Here is a 16,124-nt window from a genome sequence, read left to right as displayed (position 1 = left end):
GACAATATTGTTATTAATGCAACATAACATGCAAAACCACATAAACCAGCACATATAACTATGCACTCAAACAATTCTCCTCAAGAAGGTAATTGTGCATTTTAACAAAAAGCAGGAACCTTATGAGACTGGAGCGTGTCTCCTTTATGTTTTGCTTAGCTAGGCAACCACAGATAGTTGTTTTTTCACCCCTGAAAGATAACCGAAAGAGGTGGAGCTCTTCTCTAGAAATGGCAGACCCACCTCAGCTTTTGAGAATCATGGCAAAACTAGAAGCTGTTGTGAAGTTTGCTGCAGTCTAGAAATCAAGTTGCAAATCTGTGCTTTGTGGTTCATCCAAGGTGCAGTGGGAGAGGGACAACAGTTGGTTGACATGGTATAACGAGAAATGATTTTAATACGTCCATATTTTGCAAATGTGTTCTATATGCACTAGTACTACTTTCTAGTGGTGAAAAAGTTTATCACAAGATTTCGGACAATATTGTTAAGGACAAAGAACGTCTGAGCTGTGGAAACTTCTAGTATCAACATTGAAGGGTTTATCTTCCTTTGAACTAGGGAAAGCACTGAAGGTTTAGGCTGGCTTTGTAATATTTGCTTTATTTACCCAAATATATAAGCAGAGCACAGAGAGGTAAATAGAGCCACAACCACTAGATGGAAATTCTCAAGAGTTCTGGACGGAAGAAATGTCAGTTAGTGTTATGAAACCTATTTTTAAAATGTAACTGGATTGGGCCTGAGAAATCAATTATTTCGAACCAAGACATTAATTTTGACAAATGATGTGCATATTTCAGAGCTTTGTTTAATTCCTTTTATTTATCTACTTAGTATATTTATATAATGCTGTCCAATAACATTTTTTTCTCCATTAGCTATCTTCTATCATAATTAGAGTAACATTTGGAGAAGGAACTCATATACAGTAGTGTACAGTTAATTTCCTTTAATAGGATTTTCTTGGTTTTGCGTACATCATGCGTATGGCAGTTACATGTGGTATTGTGTGAATTCCTTTCTGCAAGTACATGATTCGGGTGAGCTATAAAATCAGACATATACCAAGATCGCAATGATCACTTACATCTTCCTTCATCTGTGGCATGTGCAGGGAGGAAAAGATTGAGATAATTTAATCAAGGGGAGAGTTTTCAAATGCATATCAAGTAAACCACACTCACCTTTGCAGTGGAAGGATCTAAAATCAGTATAGCTTGAAATCAGCATGTTGAGCCAAAACATGAATGATTCGGGGGCCGAGCAGCTAGTTACAGCTCTGCATTTATTGCAGTACAAACAGATTAGTATGTATACCACCTAGATATTCTCAGCAGGTGGGGAAATTAGTGTTTTGTGTTTCTTATTTTTTAAGAGGCAAGATGATTTTAAAAGCAAAGACTTGGTGGATGGCAGTGTAGCTTTTTGATTGCAGTCATCAAAAATGTTCATAAAAATTATTTAGCATCTGATATTAACATACAAGGTGGAAAAAGAGGCAAAGGGACTTAGATGTGCATTTTTAGATGGTGGAAATTTTAAGCTATCTCACAGGTAAAGGTAAAGGACCCCTGACAGTTAAGTCCAGTCGCGAACAACTCTGGGGTCGTGGCACTCATCTAGCTTTACTGGCTGAGGGAGCCGACGTTTGTCTGCAGACAGTTTTTCCGGGTCATGTGGCCAGCATGACCAAGCTGCTTCTGGCAAAACCAGAGCAGCACACAGAAATGCCGTTTACCTTCCTGCCGGAGCGGTAACTATTTCTCTACTTGCACTTTGACGTGCTTTCAAACTGCTAGGTTGGCCGGAGTTGAGACTGAGCCACAGGAGCTCACCCTGTTGTGGGGATTCGAACCACCGACCTTCTGATCGGCAAGCCCTAGACTCAGTGGTTTAGACCACAGCGCACCCTCGTCCCTAATCTCACTGGTGCAGTTAGGTAATTATAGACTCTAGGCTCACTGATCTTTTTGGATGGCATTAGCACTTAACTTCAAAATGTGGTAAGCCAAACCTGCTGTGAGTGAGCACCTGCACCAAAGTCAGACCCTGATCGGCACAACTGAACTACCTCCTGCGGCATACATTTGCTCTGCTAGTTTATCCTATTCTCACTGTTCATAATATCATCATAATCATAATATTTATTCTAATCAATTCATCTCTCTTAAAGCATGGGTGGAGAACTGTTTCCAGTCAGAAGGCCAGATGCTTAGCTCTCCCCACTCCTGTGGGCAATTGTGTAAGGAGGATGGGACTACCTGCCTGTCAATCAGCTGATGTTTCCATGACATCAAGTGAAGCATTTTGCTGTGCTCATGTAGTTTGAAATCAGACTGCAATGACAAAAGCACAGGGCTCTGCAAAGCTAATCTGTGGTGCCTGCAAAGCCCTGTCTATTTACCTGTGTGGTTGGGTTTCATGCCACATGGGGAAAATGAGAAGGGTTTGCAGGCACCGCTGATCGTTGGTGCCTGCAAACCTTGCTTTCAGCAGAGAGCTGCATCTTCACCTGCTCCATACTTGATGTCACATATTGCATCAGGTGTGGGGCAGGTGGGCATGACTTGGGAAAGTGGCAATGGAAGCTGAATTGAGACCTCTTCAGGACCTAATTCAGCTCACAGGCCAGGGTTTCCACACTGCTCCTACATACCCTCCAACACAGTGTGACCCAAATAAGGGACCCATCTTCCAGGTCCAAAATCCCCTGAGAGTCACATGATCCACACAAGATCGTGGACCCAGGAAAGATGCTTTTGGGGGGCACGAAGCCCTTGAATGTGTATTTTGTGGTGTCATACAAGATCCCAGACCCGGAAAAAATGCTTTTGTGGGGGAGTTGAGATCTTGACTTAAAATTGCATGAGAGCAACCTGCCCAAAATGGCTGCCCTACTCTTGCAGGGAAAAATGGGATGTCCTGGTTTTTGGGGGGCAGTTGACGGGTATGCTACTCTGAGGTGATTAGTGGTTGTTTTGGAATCTTTGCTACTAAGAGATGTGAAAGCAGAATTAAAAAAATAAAAAGTGTAAAAGGCTGTATTTTTATAAATGCAGCTCAGATTTTGTAATTTTTTTGAAATAATGCATTTGTTGGACACACACACACACACACACACACACACACACACACACATATATATATCCAAAGATTCAGTTGTCGTTCCCCCAAAAGTAATATCTTTACAAGTAAGATATTTTAATGACCTGTATGTTTCAATAGATCATTGTTTTCAATGATGATTTTTTTCTATGTTTTTAGCTGTTTCTATTTTATTTGTAAGCCGCCTTGAGTCCCTGTCAGGGAAAAAAGGCAAGATATAAATAAATAGAATAATAATAGACTTTCAGTATCTCCTACCTCCTGATATGCTGTATATTGTGGCCTTGGTTTTTTTCCCAGAGATGCCTTATGAAAAGAATGCCTTTGATACAACCTCTGTCTCAAGCAAAACTTATCCAAATGTTGCTTACGTTTCTTCAGCCATGAAGTACTTCCTTTGAATGTACCCTGTGCCCCCATATTTTCCTATGATTAGAAAATTTTTCATGCTTTCATGGGCTGTTACATTCTGCATCCTAATTGCAAACACCGTTTTCTATTGTCACAGTAATTCTTTTGCCATTGGCCGACTAACATTTAACCTTTTCCCCTCCTTTTCCGCTGCATAATAATGGAGCAGTAAACCTGACAGGTGAGAAGTGAAGAACAATTGCTCTCCGACTGGGGAAACCTAGAAAACCAATCTACATAAAATGTCTCTGTAGGACAGTGCAGGTTTTGCATGCAAGAGATCCCAGGTGCATTACCCAATCATCTTCTGATGGGGCTTTCTCATGCCTGAAACCCTGGAGAATTGGTCCCAGTCATTGTAGATAAAAATACAAAGCTAGATACACATAGAAACACAGGAAGCTGCCTCATTGGTCCACCTAGCTCATTACTGGGATTGGTAGCAGTTCACCAGGGATTCAGACAGAATTCTCTCCCAGGCCTACCTGGAGATGCCTGGAATTGAACTGAAGACCTTTTATATACAAAGCAGATGCTCTACCACTGAGCCACAACCCTTCCTAAATTGTCTTATGCAATATGATGTACCGTATTTTTCGCTCTATAGGACGCACTGGACGATAAGACGCACCTAGTTTGTGGGGGAGGAAACAAGAAGAAAAAAATTCTGAACCCCAGAAGCCAGAACAGCAAGAGGGATCTGGCTTCTGGGATAGCCTCTTGCTGTTCTGGCTTCAGGGACAGCCTGTGAAGCCACCGCAGAGCAGTGGGGTGAAGGCACCCTGCTGCCCTGCGGAGGCTTTGCACAGCCATCCCCAAGCTAGAACAGGGAGACGGAATGCTGCACAGCGCTCTGTCTCCCTGTTCTGGCTTTGGGCCTAGCCGCGCAGCCTGCATTCGCTCCATAAGACGCACACACATTTTCCCTTTCTTTTTAGAAGGGAAAAAGTACGTCCTATAGAGCGAAAAATACGGTAGCTTTCTATTTTCCTAACCTGGTTGGTTTATTATACATAACGTTTGCCAATCTAAATAAACATGGCCGGGTACATAAGAAGTGACGATGCCTTAAAACAGCTTTCAAAACCGAATGTTTCTCTTTTGGGGGGATACTACTATCAACTCTCTGTAATATTTCATGTTGGCCTTCTCTATCATAGAATAAATTTTGCAAGAATTGTTGGCTTACTTCCAAAATGGTGCTATTCAGGAAGCACAGCTGCAGAGGAACTGGCCGGTTATTGACTATCAACCTCCTTTAGTTGGGAGGTGCTACTGAAGAAGGAGCTCTTTCTTTTCTATAAATAATCCTAGGAAAACCCCAGTTTTACTTGGTTGTAATGATGACTTTAGCTACTGCATGCATGAAGATTTCCCACTCCATAAATCATATTAATTCCAAACAATATGGGCCAGATTCAGCTGACTAGTCCTGCCTGCAGAAGCCCTCAGAAGGAGCTGAAGCTAGGGCAATAGGGCTTCCTTGCATCTCCTCCTCTTATGCACCCCCTAATTGTCTCTGTGGGTGCCAAGAAAACCCCTATATAGTTGCATACAGGGGAAGAAGAGGTCAGATCATTCCATCAGGCTAGCAGAAAATGCTTGCACTGACGGAGCGATTCGCTTAGCAGTCCATTGAACTCCTCCCCCAGCTTACTCTCTTTAAAATGTTGCATTTTTTAAATGAATCCCACAGAATGTAGTATTCCCACTGCGTTTTAAAATATGGAGACGGAGGGAAAAGGACAGCAGGAAATATATCTCTTTGCAAATGGTGAATGTAACTTCTTAATGACGGTGCTCACTTTGTCCATGTAGGAAAAGGGCAGAGACGGACTCTAGAAAGAGCAGCATACCCAACAACAAGGAGATTCCTTCCCATCACCCCACAGATCCAGTAGAGCTACGGCGCCTTAATTTTCAGACTCCAGGTAAGATGCAAAACTTCCTCTTTCTCTTTTTGAGTTACGAAAACTCTTCAGTATTTGTCTGTGATCTGACAATGTTTGTAAGATAAAAATGAGATGGAGAAGGCTTAATTATTTAAGAGGTCACCAACATGGTTAGACATGTGGGAACACTTAATAATAATAATAATATTTTTTATTTATACCCTGCCCTCCCTGGCCAGAGTCGGGCTCAGGGTGGCTAACACCAGTAAAATTACAGTAAAAACATAATGGGGGGGGGAGAGAAGACACAATTTAAAATACAGGTTAAAATGCAATTTAAAATGCAGCCTCATTTTAAAAGTAGCCCATAGATCAAAACCATAAAAACCATAAGGGGAGGGAAACATAAGGGTCAGACTGAGTCCAAACCAAAGGCCAGATGGAACAGCTCTGTCTTTCAGGCCCTGCGGAAAGATGTCAAGTCCCGCAGAGCCCTAGTCTCTTGTGACAGAGCGTTCCACCAAGTTGGAGCCAGTACTGAAAAGGCCCTGGCCCTAGTTGAGACCAATCTAACCACCTTAACTTGAAGTGAGTGAATGCTGTGGGTGCCACACTCTGGCGATTTCTGTTCCCCTTCCACTTTATCAACCAGAGAGAGAGAGAGAGTATGCATGCACTTATTTTACTTCTTTTGGGATCTGGACATAGGTTGGTTCTAGTAGAAAAGCACATCAAACCAAAAGAAGAAGTAGGAAAGAGAGTCACTCTTCCAAATTCCTCCTTCAGCTCTATGTACTTTTCAGTGGCATAAACCATCACTATCCTTACCACCTCATGGTCATGGGGGCATTGAGTGGAGTGGGGCGAGGGGGTGTGTCAGACAGGAGAAGACATGGGCACCATTGTGCCCATGGTCACCACATTGGCAATTCTTGGATTGATTGATTGATTGATTGATTGATTGATTAATTAAATTTATATACCACCTATTACAGGGCTTTTTACAACATAAAAATAAAAACACACAATACATAACATAATAGCAAAAAGAAAGAAAAAAAGAACCCCAAACCATCGCAACACATTTAGATTGTTTAATAAGCCAGAGGACTTGATGAAGATGAATGGTTTCACTGGTGCCTGAATATCTGTAAAGAAGGCGCCAAGTGAGCCTTCCTGGGAGAGCATTCCACAAATGGGGAGCCACCACAGAAAAGGCCTGTTCTCATGTTGCCACCCTCCTGACCTCTCCTGGCGAAGCACAGAAACATGGGCAATTTTATGTTGTTCTGGGTCAGTTCATATGGGGATATGCGGTACTTGAGGTTTTGCAGTCCTGAGCTGTTTAAGGCTTTATAGGTCAAACCAAGCACTTTGAATTAGGCTTAGAAACTAAATGGGAGTCAGTGTAGTTGGACCAGGATTGTTATATGTTCAAACTGTATTTCCCTGGGGAGCAAACCTGGCCATTGAATTCCACCCCAACTGAAGTTTCGAAACCATCTTCAGAGGCAGCCCTATGTTTAACAAATTACAGTAATCTTACCTAGAGCTTACCAGAGCATAGGCAACAGAGGTTAGGCTTTTTCCTGTTAGATGTGGGTGCAGCTGTGCCACCAGCTGAAGCCAACGGAAGGCATTCTATGCCCCTGAGGCCACCAGAGCTTCAGGTGACAGCAATCAATCCAGCAGTAGCCCCTAGCTTAAAATCCTCTTGAGATGTAAACCTGATTAGTTTTAGCCATGGTGTATGTAGTGTCAATGAAACGTGTAATGTACAGGACCAGCCAAAAATATTACAAAACATGAGAAGAGGAAATGGGTCGACAAAGTGTGTTTGATTAAGGGGTTGGCTATGTTTGCCTTCATTGGCCTCTACATAGAAATACAGTGGTACCTTGGTTTAAGAACAGCTTAGTTTATGAACAACTTGGATTAAGAACTCTGCAAACCCAGAAGTAGATGTTTTGGTTTGTGAACTTTGCCTTGGAAGCAGAACATGTTCCGCTTCCTGTTGAGTGTGTTCCATTTGTAAATTGAGTCTATGGGAACACATGCCTTGGTTTAAGAATGCTTTGGTTTAAGAACGGACTTCCAGAATGGATTAAGTTCATAAACCAAGGTACTACTGTAGCTTCCTGACCACATATTGTAAGTAATGCTCTGTACTTGCTGATCAATGTTAAGATTTAAATCTATCATGCTCTTACAAGAACTCTGCTTTTACTTAGTTCTTTTTCTAAGGGTCAATTCACTCATGCATGTTCCTCACTCCATGGTTGCAACGTTGAACGATAACTTGCCTGTCTGTAACAACCATAAGAGATCAAATCCCACAGGCAGGGCTTTCATGTCACATTATATCAAATCAAACACTGTACTTCTGAATGGAGGCAGTTTTCATATTCAGTGGGGAGTCACTGAAGGAAAGAGGTCCAGAGATTTAAAGTCATGTGTGAATTTGCCATAAGAGAAATAGTTAAGAAGAAAGTCATGGGAATAATTTTACCTTTTGCAACATCTTTGTTTAAGTAGTTCAGCAGCATTTTCAGAAGAGCTATTGTCCTGCCTGTATGGTTTTATTCTGTATACCTCTGTGTTTCTTTTGTTTGGTACCACCAAATAATTACAGCGGGAAAAGACAGAGAAGTTAAGAGTTAAGGGCCTGATCCATTGTGTCTGTGGTAGCAGAAGGGCACACAATTATACAAGCAAGAGCATTCACATGCCACACACACAAGATCACGCTAGGTTAAATAATTCAGATTTCATTGCAGTGCCTTGTTAAGTGCAAAGGTATCATTTCCCACTTCTGCCTCAAATATATATTAAAAGAATCAGAATAAGCTTTCTCTCCCTTCCCCTCTTTTTTTCTGATCTATAGGTTGCTAGCTTTCTTTAACACTTTCCACACCCATTGAGAATATGAAAGAGCAGTGAAAACATGTCAAATGAAGAGCACAGAGGGAAAGGAGTCAAGATCGCAACATATTCTTCTCTAGAAAGTGTTGCAAGTTCCTAAGGAGATTTCAGAGGGGAGGCTGGACTGACGACAGGTTTACACTGTAGTAATTCTTTCACCCTCTCTCACCTTTATACCATGATGATTTTCAAGCTAGCAGTGAACCTAACACAATAACTACACTTCTTCCCTTCTCCTCCTTACAAAACCAACAGAATGCGCTGCAGCTCAGTGCCCCTGATTGCACAAAATGCTCAGCCCAAACTATGGCTTAACACAAAAGAGCAAACATGCAGGGTCCTGGTGTGAACATCATAGCTGCTGCTGTTGCGCTTGTCTGAAGGAGAGGAAATCTGTACATTGCAGAGACACTTTTTCTTGGCTTCTCTTAGTCTTCCATAGTAGATCAAAATAGATCATAAATACATTGCTGTATTTCATTGTGTTCAAATTATGCCTATGTGGGTCCATTCATACCAGACAGCAAATAATGCAATATTTATAGGTTCCTAATCCCTGGGCTGATACCACATTTTAGTGTAAACTGATCCCTGTCTTCAGATCTGTGCTTTAAAAATAAGTATCACGAGAAACATCTTTTGTCTTTCATCCTCATGAATGTTTGTTTGAAACTGGCATACATTATAATTACCCTAGTGTGGCTCTTGTGTGAAAATGGTATTTAAGAGTTGGGGGGGGGCTTTAAAAAAAATGAAATAAAAAAGGTTCTGGACATGGAGGCTTGAATATGCTTGTGCAGTGCTTTTTTAAAGAAAAAAAAATGGTGGCCATACTCACCATGAAGTACCACCAGAAAAAAGCACTGGGTATAAGTAATAAATTATTATTATTATTGCTGTATGCAGGCCATAATAATAAAACAATGCATCATCATAATAAAACAGTGCCTGCTGGGCATGATGGAACGGGGGGGGGGGACAAGCTTTTGCAGTGGGAGGTATCTAAGTGGAGATGCTTCCTTCACCCCTCACCTCATTTGAACGCCTCCTCCTCCAGCGTGATGTAGTGGTAATCTGGGGAACCGGGTTCGCATCTCCGCTCCTCCGCATGCAGCTGCTGGGTGACCTTGGGCCAGTCACACTTCTCTGAAGTCTCTCAGCCCCACTCACCTCACAGAGTGTTTGTTGTGGGGGAGGAAGGGAAAGGAGAATGTTAGCCGCTTTGAGACTCCTTAGGGTAGTGATAAAGCGGGATATCAAATCCAAACTCTTCTTCTTCTTCTCAAATGCTGATCAGAAAAGGGTAGGAGGTTGCAACACACACACCCATTTTTTCTTGCAAAGACAGTCTGTTTCTCTCCGCCCGGCCCATCCCCTTGATGCTAATGTTTCCCAAAAGGCACACAGCTGAGTGCTGCAGCAGCTATTGCTCCTCCAGTCCCCATAGGTGTGCAGAGCAGAACACAATCTCCTCCTCTGAGAATTGTGTGCCCCCGGCCCCCTAGGCAGGTTCTCCCACAAGGATGCCCAGCAGAGATCCCGCCCCCCAGGGGATCTCTCCAGGAAGGGATGGGTGGCAAAGCAAGCTTGAAGCACCAGGCATAGTCCCTCGGCAGAAACAGGCACAAACTGTTGGGATGCTTCCAAGGGAACAAGGGCAATTTGCAAGCCCTCAGCTGGCTCCAGCCCACCGGCCAACTGCCGGGTGAACTTCAGTCCTTGGATCAGCATGTAACTGCAACTCGAGCTTCAGAAGCCTTCAGAAGCTGAGCACGCAAGCCAGCAGAGAATAAAACTCTTTGCAACAGAAGGGCAAAGAGAGGCTGTGTAAAGCATATTTACAAGCAGTTTATTCAGCATCAGGACAAAGGGGGGAAAAATGTCTTCTCCCTTTCGTGTCCAAGAGCAAGCAGCAGAAGCAAAAGCTATACACAAACGGAAGTTCCCAGCAAGCTGTGCTGGAGTGTAAACAGACATGTGACATACAACAATCTACACATCTGTTCTTAAGGTGGAACGGAATATTGTAACACAAACCACTGGCGCCCCTCTGCACCCTTCATGCACCCGCACAACACTCTCTCCCTCCCTCCCTCCCTTCCCACAGCCCAGGGAGCTGAGCCTGGCACATCCCCTCTGCCTTACCAGAGTGGCTCCCTCCGCTTCTCCCTCACCCAGTGGGGAAATGTGTAGCCCCACAACAAGCGGGAAGGGGAAGGGAAGGGAGAGTATATAGTTATTTCCAAAGCTCGCCCTGTGATGTGCTCAGCTTTCCCTCTCTCTGTTCTTGTCACCCAGGTTCAGTTCCTCCTCCCTGAATATCCAGCAAATGCATCCATTCGTAGTTATGTTTATTAATTTATTCCCCCCCTAGAAAATAAGGTGCCAGCATGTACTGGCAGAAAAGGAAAAGGAAAAAAAGCACTGTGCTTGTGAGGCATTCTAATCAAGGAATACAGTGGTACCTCGGTTGTCAAACGCAATCCGTTCTGGAAGACTGTTCCACTTCTTCTTCTTCTTTTTAAAAAAGTACAAGTTTTATTAAATCAAAAGTATTCCAAGGTGCCTCCAAACTGACATCCACAAGGTGACAGTCCAAGAGTCTGAAGCAAGAAATTAGTCATTTGAAGCAAACAGTGGAAAGGGTAGTAATGGTTTAAGTCACATTTTGTTTTGTTTTTGTGGCTGCCTTTTTGACATAAAAGTCTTCCACAAACATACATGACTTTTTTTTGAAATTCACCCAGACTCTACCATGCTAATCCCTTAGGTGGTTTGTGCTTATTCTTCCCTTTGGTCCGCTTTGACTTGAGCTTCTTCCTCTGCCTGGGATTCATCCATACTGGATACTGTCCATGTTCATCCAGAAGGGTTTTTTGGTTTCTTTTTGAATCCATGTCCATCTTACTCCCTTCCTCCTGATCCTCCTTCTTTATGACTTTCTCAGCAGGAAGGACAGTTGCTATCTCTTTCACCTCATCCATTAGAACATCAGCGTTTGTTTTGAGGATGTTCTGAAATCTGGCAAGCTCCTTGGGGGCATTTTTCTTTCACTTCTCTGCTCGCATCTTTCGCTTCCATTTACTCCTCAAGCTTTTTGCCATTTTTTTGTTTACTTCTGATCACGCGGAGCTCTCGTGTCCCCTGCAGACTGTTCCACTTCTGAAACGTTCGACAACCGAGGCACAATGGGCAGTCATCAAATTCCACTGAGAAAATGGAGGAATGCAGCTCGGAAGCCATTCAACTTCCAGGGAGCGTTCAAAAACGGAAGCATTCACTTCTGGGTTTTCGGGGCTTGGGTTCCAAATCATTTGGCTTCCAAGACGCTCGGAAACTGAGGTTCCACTGTATTTTCTTCCTGAGCACATGTGAAACTGTGCATTGACAACATTAAATGCACAAAAAAACCTCATGCCATTTCAACTGCAAACCTTTCGCTAGTTGCTCTGTTAAAGTGAAATGTCTCCCGTGAGCAGAAATTAGATTATTATTTTTTAAATAATAATTTAAAAAGCCTTAAAGGAAAATACACACATCCCCAGTTAGAAATAAGTTTTCCGCAAGAGTCTGATTCCTGTTCAGTTTTACTGAGCTATAACACTATAACAAATATAACACTCCATATCAGTGGTTGTCTTAGTCTGCCTTTCAAAGTGTGAATGTAAAGGCATGTGTTCATAAATCACAGAAGACCATGGCAGGGAGCTATAGCAGATCAGAGCTTTCCCATGTGTGTGTTTACTTTAAAGTGTTTACCAGGAGATGTTGGTGTACACTCAGCGAACACATCTGTAGTATAAAGTGTGAATCAGACTTTAGGATGTGTTTGCTCTCTTAGTTAAGTATCAGTGGGAGGTGAGCAAATGTGCATATTTAGCTCTCAGCACTAAGGTGCAGTAGATCTTTCATGCATCTCTCTGGGCTGAATTTTGCCAGCTTTCACTGCTGTGCCTTTGTGCTGCTGTGTGTAGCATTCTTCCTTTATATTCATTGTAAAATTGGCATGCTGTCAAGGGGAAAAAGAAGGCATGGTTTACTTTTTTGTAGGGTTTGAATATCACTGCAAAAAAATAAATTATTATTTATTTGACCTCTAGGCTTCCTTCCAAATATAAATGTATTTTCAAAGTGTCATTTACAACATTTTGAAACACAACGTAAAAATTCTAATTTAAATAGTAAAACTTGAAAGAGCAGCAGAACTGTTTCCTTTCAAGCCAGCCATCCCATCCTAAAATTTAAAATTCTAATTAACAACCATGGAAGCAACCTACAAAGACAATGACTTACCCTCCTGTTTAAAATCAGACTAACATAAAGAAACAGCTTCAGGGCCCTCTTAAAATGAATCTAATCAGGTTCCAGGGGAGTAATTTCCCTAGATAGGACCCACCACCGAGAAGGCCCAGTTTCTCCTGCCTTTTGTGCTGACTTCCCTTACAGAAGATCATAAGCATGTCTAACGGATCTTAATGCTGAGGTTGGTCCATATGGGTATAGGTAGTATTTTAAGTAACTTTGTTCCAAACAGTTTAGGATTCAAAGATCAAAACCAGTGCTACTTTGCTCAGAAGCAAATAGCTGCCAGTGCGTTGCTTTACTAGCATGTGGCAAATCTTCCCATCTGTTTTGTCTACATACGGGTTAATACAAGATACTTCTATGACATATATAATTATGTAAATGTGTCCATTAAATAATCTTCTTTGTATTTTGCACAGTATTTTGAGTTAACATGGTCTCTTGATGTATGGACAGAGTGCAATTCAACTAAATTTTACTGAATGCAATCCTTTCATTTCAGTAAGTGTACTCTGAGTAAAACATAGTTGAATACCACCCACAGTCCATGACTGTCAGTTGAAAGCCCATCCATACGCCAATGACTGTCTTTGGCATTTATGTGTCCCCATAACTTGTTGCCCGTCCTGCCCCCCCAACCCCCCCTCCTATAAACTGAACAGATATCATCTGTGAGTAGCAATGTGGGAGAATATCACCTGACAGCAGTAAAAACAACTTTTTAAAAAAACTTGTATGGTGATAATTATTTCCTTTTACGAGATTACTATGAAACATTATTGAAATGCAGTTAGTTTGCATTAGCCATAAAATTAAGAAAGCTACACTCTAGTAATAACCAGATGGTTAATTCTGGAAGTTGCTGGGTTTTATATCCCTTCTGTTTAAAAAAAAGAGAGAGAAAGATTTTATGCCACCTTTTGATGAGCCTCAAATGTTTAACTGCAGAAGATGCTGATAAATATAAATGGCTGATCATAGCAGTATTTGTTGGGAGAAGTGCTCCTTTCAGCATAGATGCATCAGTATGAACAGCTAAATCCACCTGAAAAAAGGGCTTGATAAGTTGAGGAGTCTTGATGTTAAAAATCTGATTTAAATAACACTTCCATGCCATATGGAAAGCTATTTCTCCTGTCGGCTGACCCTCAGATTCAGAGCTGTATGTTCATATGTTAGAGTTGCCTTGTATTTCTGCCTATTCCTGCCAGTACTAAATGTCCACAGATAGATTGTGCATGTGAAATGATCCGTTTGTCTTTGTGTAAACTGACTGAATATGATGGTCTTCTACTGCTACTAATTTCTTTCCCGTTTCCAACTGGCTTTACTTTTTACAGCTTTGAGCAGTAATTCAGTCCCCTACGCTTCCCTGATTGGCTCAGTGTCCTCTCTCTCTAGCCAAACTACCACTCAGTCCTTATATGATAATAACTCTCTCCCACGATTCGCTCGAAAAGGTCTAAACATCTTTGTCTCTATTATTTTCTCTGTTCAATCACTGTTTTAGATGTTCCATCATTCAACTTCCATTTCTGAACAAGCCTAGCATTTTCTTGTGCCTTTCCCCATTATTATTTTTCCCCCTCTTCCTTTTCATCTGGGTGCTCGATCTGGATCAAATAAATTTGACGGCTACTTTAAAAGAAAACCAGCTTAATTGTTGCACATGATGAAAATGGGAGATAGCAAATCACATTCATATAAAGAAAAATATTAGAGCTTTATCTTCCAAAAAGTAGTTTCCTCAATTTATGGGGTCTTCTTCTGATTTACTTGACCTTAAAAGTATAAGCATGCAGACCACACATTGCAAAGAACTACTGTGTATGCAATTGCTTGGGCTATACAATTATTCAGTACTATTCTCTATGCCACAAAACAAGATTTGAATGTTACGCTGCTGGTCCTTCCTATGGACTTTATTAAGCTAAATAAAAAATGTAGCAAAAAATCATTTTATGAATGATGTGTACTGTTATTTTCTGCTCGTGTCATGTAAAGCTGTGCTGCAGTGATTGCAAGCTAGCTTTCTTAAAGCACACCCTTCAAACGAGTGCCGGAAAACCCTGAAAACATGGCTTCCAGTTTGAGCTCCTCGCTTCAGTTACCATGGTTTTGTTCTATAATTTCAACACATCATGGGGTTTGCTAGTGTAACAATTTATAGCCGACTATGTGTCTCCCTGCAACAAGCTTTTTATTATTATTATTTTTGGCATGATTAAAATTAACATAAATAATAACTAAACACATTGTGGGTGGGTGGAAAACCATCCATATTAATGAACCAAAAAGAAATATCCACTGAGAGTGTGGACTTGCTAAAATTTTCAGCTGACAGATCATGCTAGTTGACCCCACATTACCTCTCTCCTCTGTCTTTCCCTCCCTCTGTCTTTCCCTTCCACTAGTCCTATCCTCCCCTCTGTCTCTTTCCCATCCCTTCCCTAAACCCTGTCTGCATTCACTATTTTTCCATTGGTAGACAAAGATGTTTACACCTGAAGTAGATTGTAGGTAATTTCTGGGGGTTGATAAAGGGACTTGGGGTTGAGATCTTTTCTCAGATGTACTAGGGTAAGCCAGATGTTTGCGTTCAGCTGAACTGACTCCCCACAACCCCTGCCTCTACAATCTGCTACTAGTGAAAACATTTTTGAAGCTCAAAATGTCTGATGTCTAATCTTGTCTTTACTGACTGTTGTCTGTAAGCAGCAGTGCATGGTACTCTGGCAATCCATAATTGCATGTGAATGTCCTAAACTTTATAAAATATTTTTCAAAAAAAAAAATCATTAGATTTCCCCCTGTCTTATTTAGTCATGAGATTAAAACCATCATTTTCTATTGAGATTAAAACCATCATTTTCTAAGCATCAAACTATCCATTTATTTATTTTGTTATAAATAAATTCCCACTCCATCCCTTTCTTTCCTTTTTTTTTTTACTTTTGCAATTATTTTTTTGCAGGATCAAGTGTCTCTGGTTACCCTGGTAACCCACATTCTTCAAGTTACTTTCCCTCATAAATCACTTTATTTTCTGTCAGTACTATTCTTTCCGTTTAGGCTTCTTTGAATGGCTTTTCCCTCCCCCCAGTCCACCTTTTGTTCACCTAAGTCCAACACAGTTTCCATTTCATTCAGCGCAAGGAAAGGGGTTTGATATGACATTAAGAGTCATTACTCAAAGCAGAAGTCAACTTCAGGTCTAACTGTCTCATTTCCCCCCACCTAGCTAACCTCATTAAGTCTTGGCATAATAACTTTTTTTCTTTTCTTTTAACACTAGGAATGTTAGCTTTGGGAATATGCTTGGTGGTTTTTATTTTAAATTTTTAGTAATTTGGCTTCAAAGCTCATCTCTCCAGAGCATGTCTTGCTTTGAGTGACTAAACTACCTGCCTGCTTCTGTCACCTTACAACATCCTTACTTATTACACATTGATAGCCATTCTGAACTGCTGTGTTTTCTAAGTCTGG

General features: G+C 41.5%; 1 protein-coding gene and 1 pseudogene across 27 annotated transcripts in view; one reads left to right on the top strand and one right to left on the bottom strand.

Moving 5' to 3' along the window:
- Positions 1–16,124, top strand: part of PTPRD (protein tyrosine phosphatase receptor type D) — a 1,176,641-nt gene that overhangs the window by 1,069,141 nt on the left and 91,376 nt on the right. For 13 of the 26 annotated variants that reach the window (XM_082204501.1, XM_082204490.1, XM_082204511.1 and 10 more), the window contains 3 exons: positions 3,686–3,700; positions 5,338–5,450; positions 13,979–14,098. In XM_082204501.1, the coding sequence (XP_082060627.1) occupies positions 3,686–3,700; positions 5,338–5,450; positions 13,979–14,098 (248 nt within the window). The remainder of the gene's footprint in view (positions 1–3,685; positions 3,701–5,337; positions 5,451–13,978; positions 14,099–16,124) is intronic. The other 13 variants (XM_082204496.1, XM_082204499.1, XM_082204498.1 and 10 more) reach the window with 3 other exon arrangements.
- On the bottom strand, positions 10,983–11,478 carry LOC309522083 (protein LLP homolog pseudogene; annotated as a pseudogene). The gene has a single exon. The product of its transcript is annotated as a protein LLP homolog pseudogene (transcript).

This window comes from Podarcis vaucheri (assembly GCF_965113315.1).
Source record: "Podarcis vaucheri genome assembly, chromosome: 17".
NCBI lineage: Eukaryota > Metazoa > Chordata > Lepidosauria > Squamata > Lacertidae > Podarcis > Podarcis vaucheri.
This window is presented reverse-complemented; position numbering and strand designations above follow the sequence as displayed.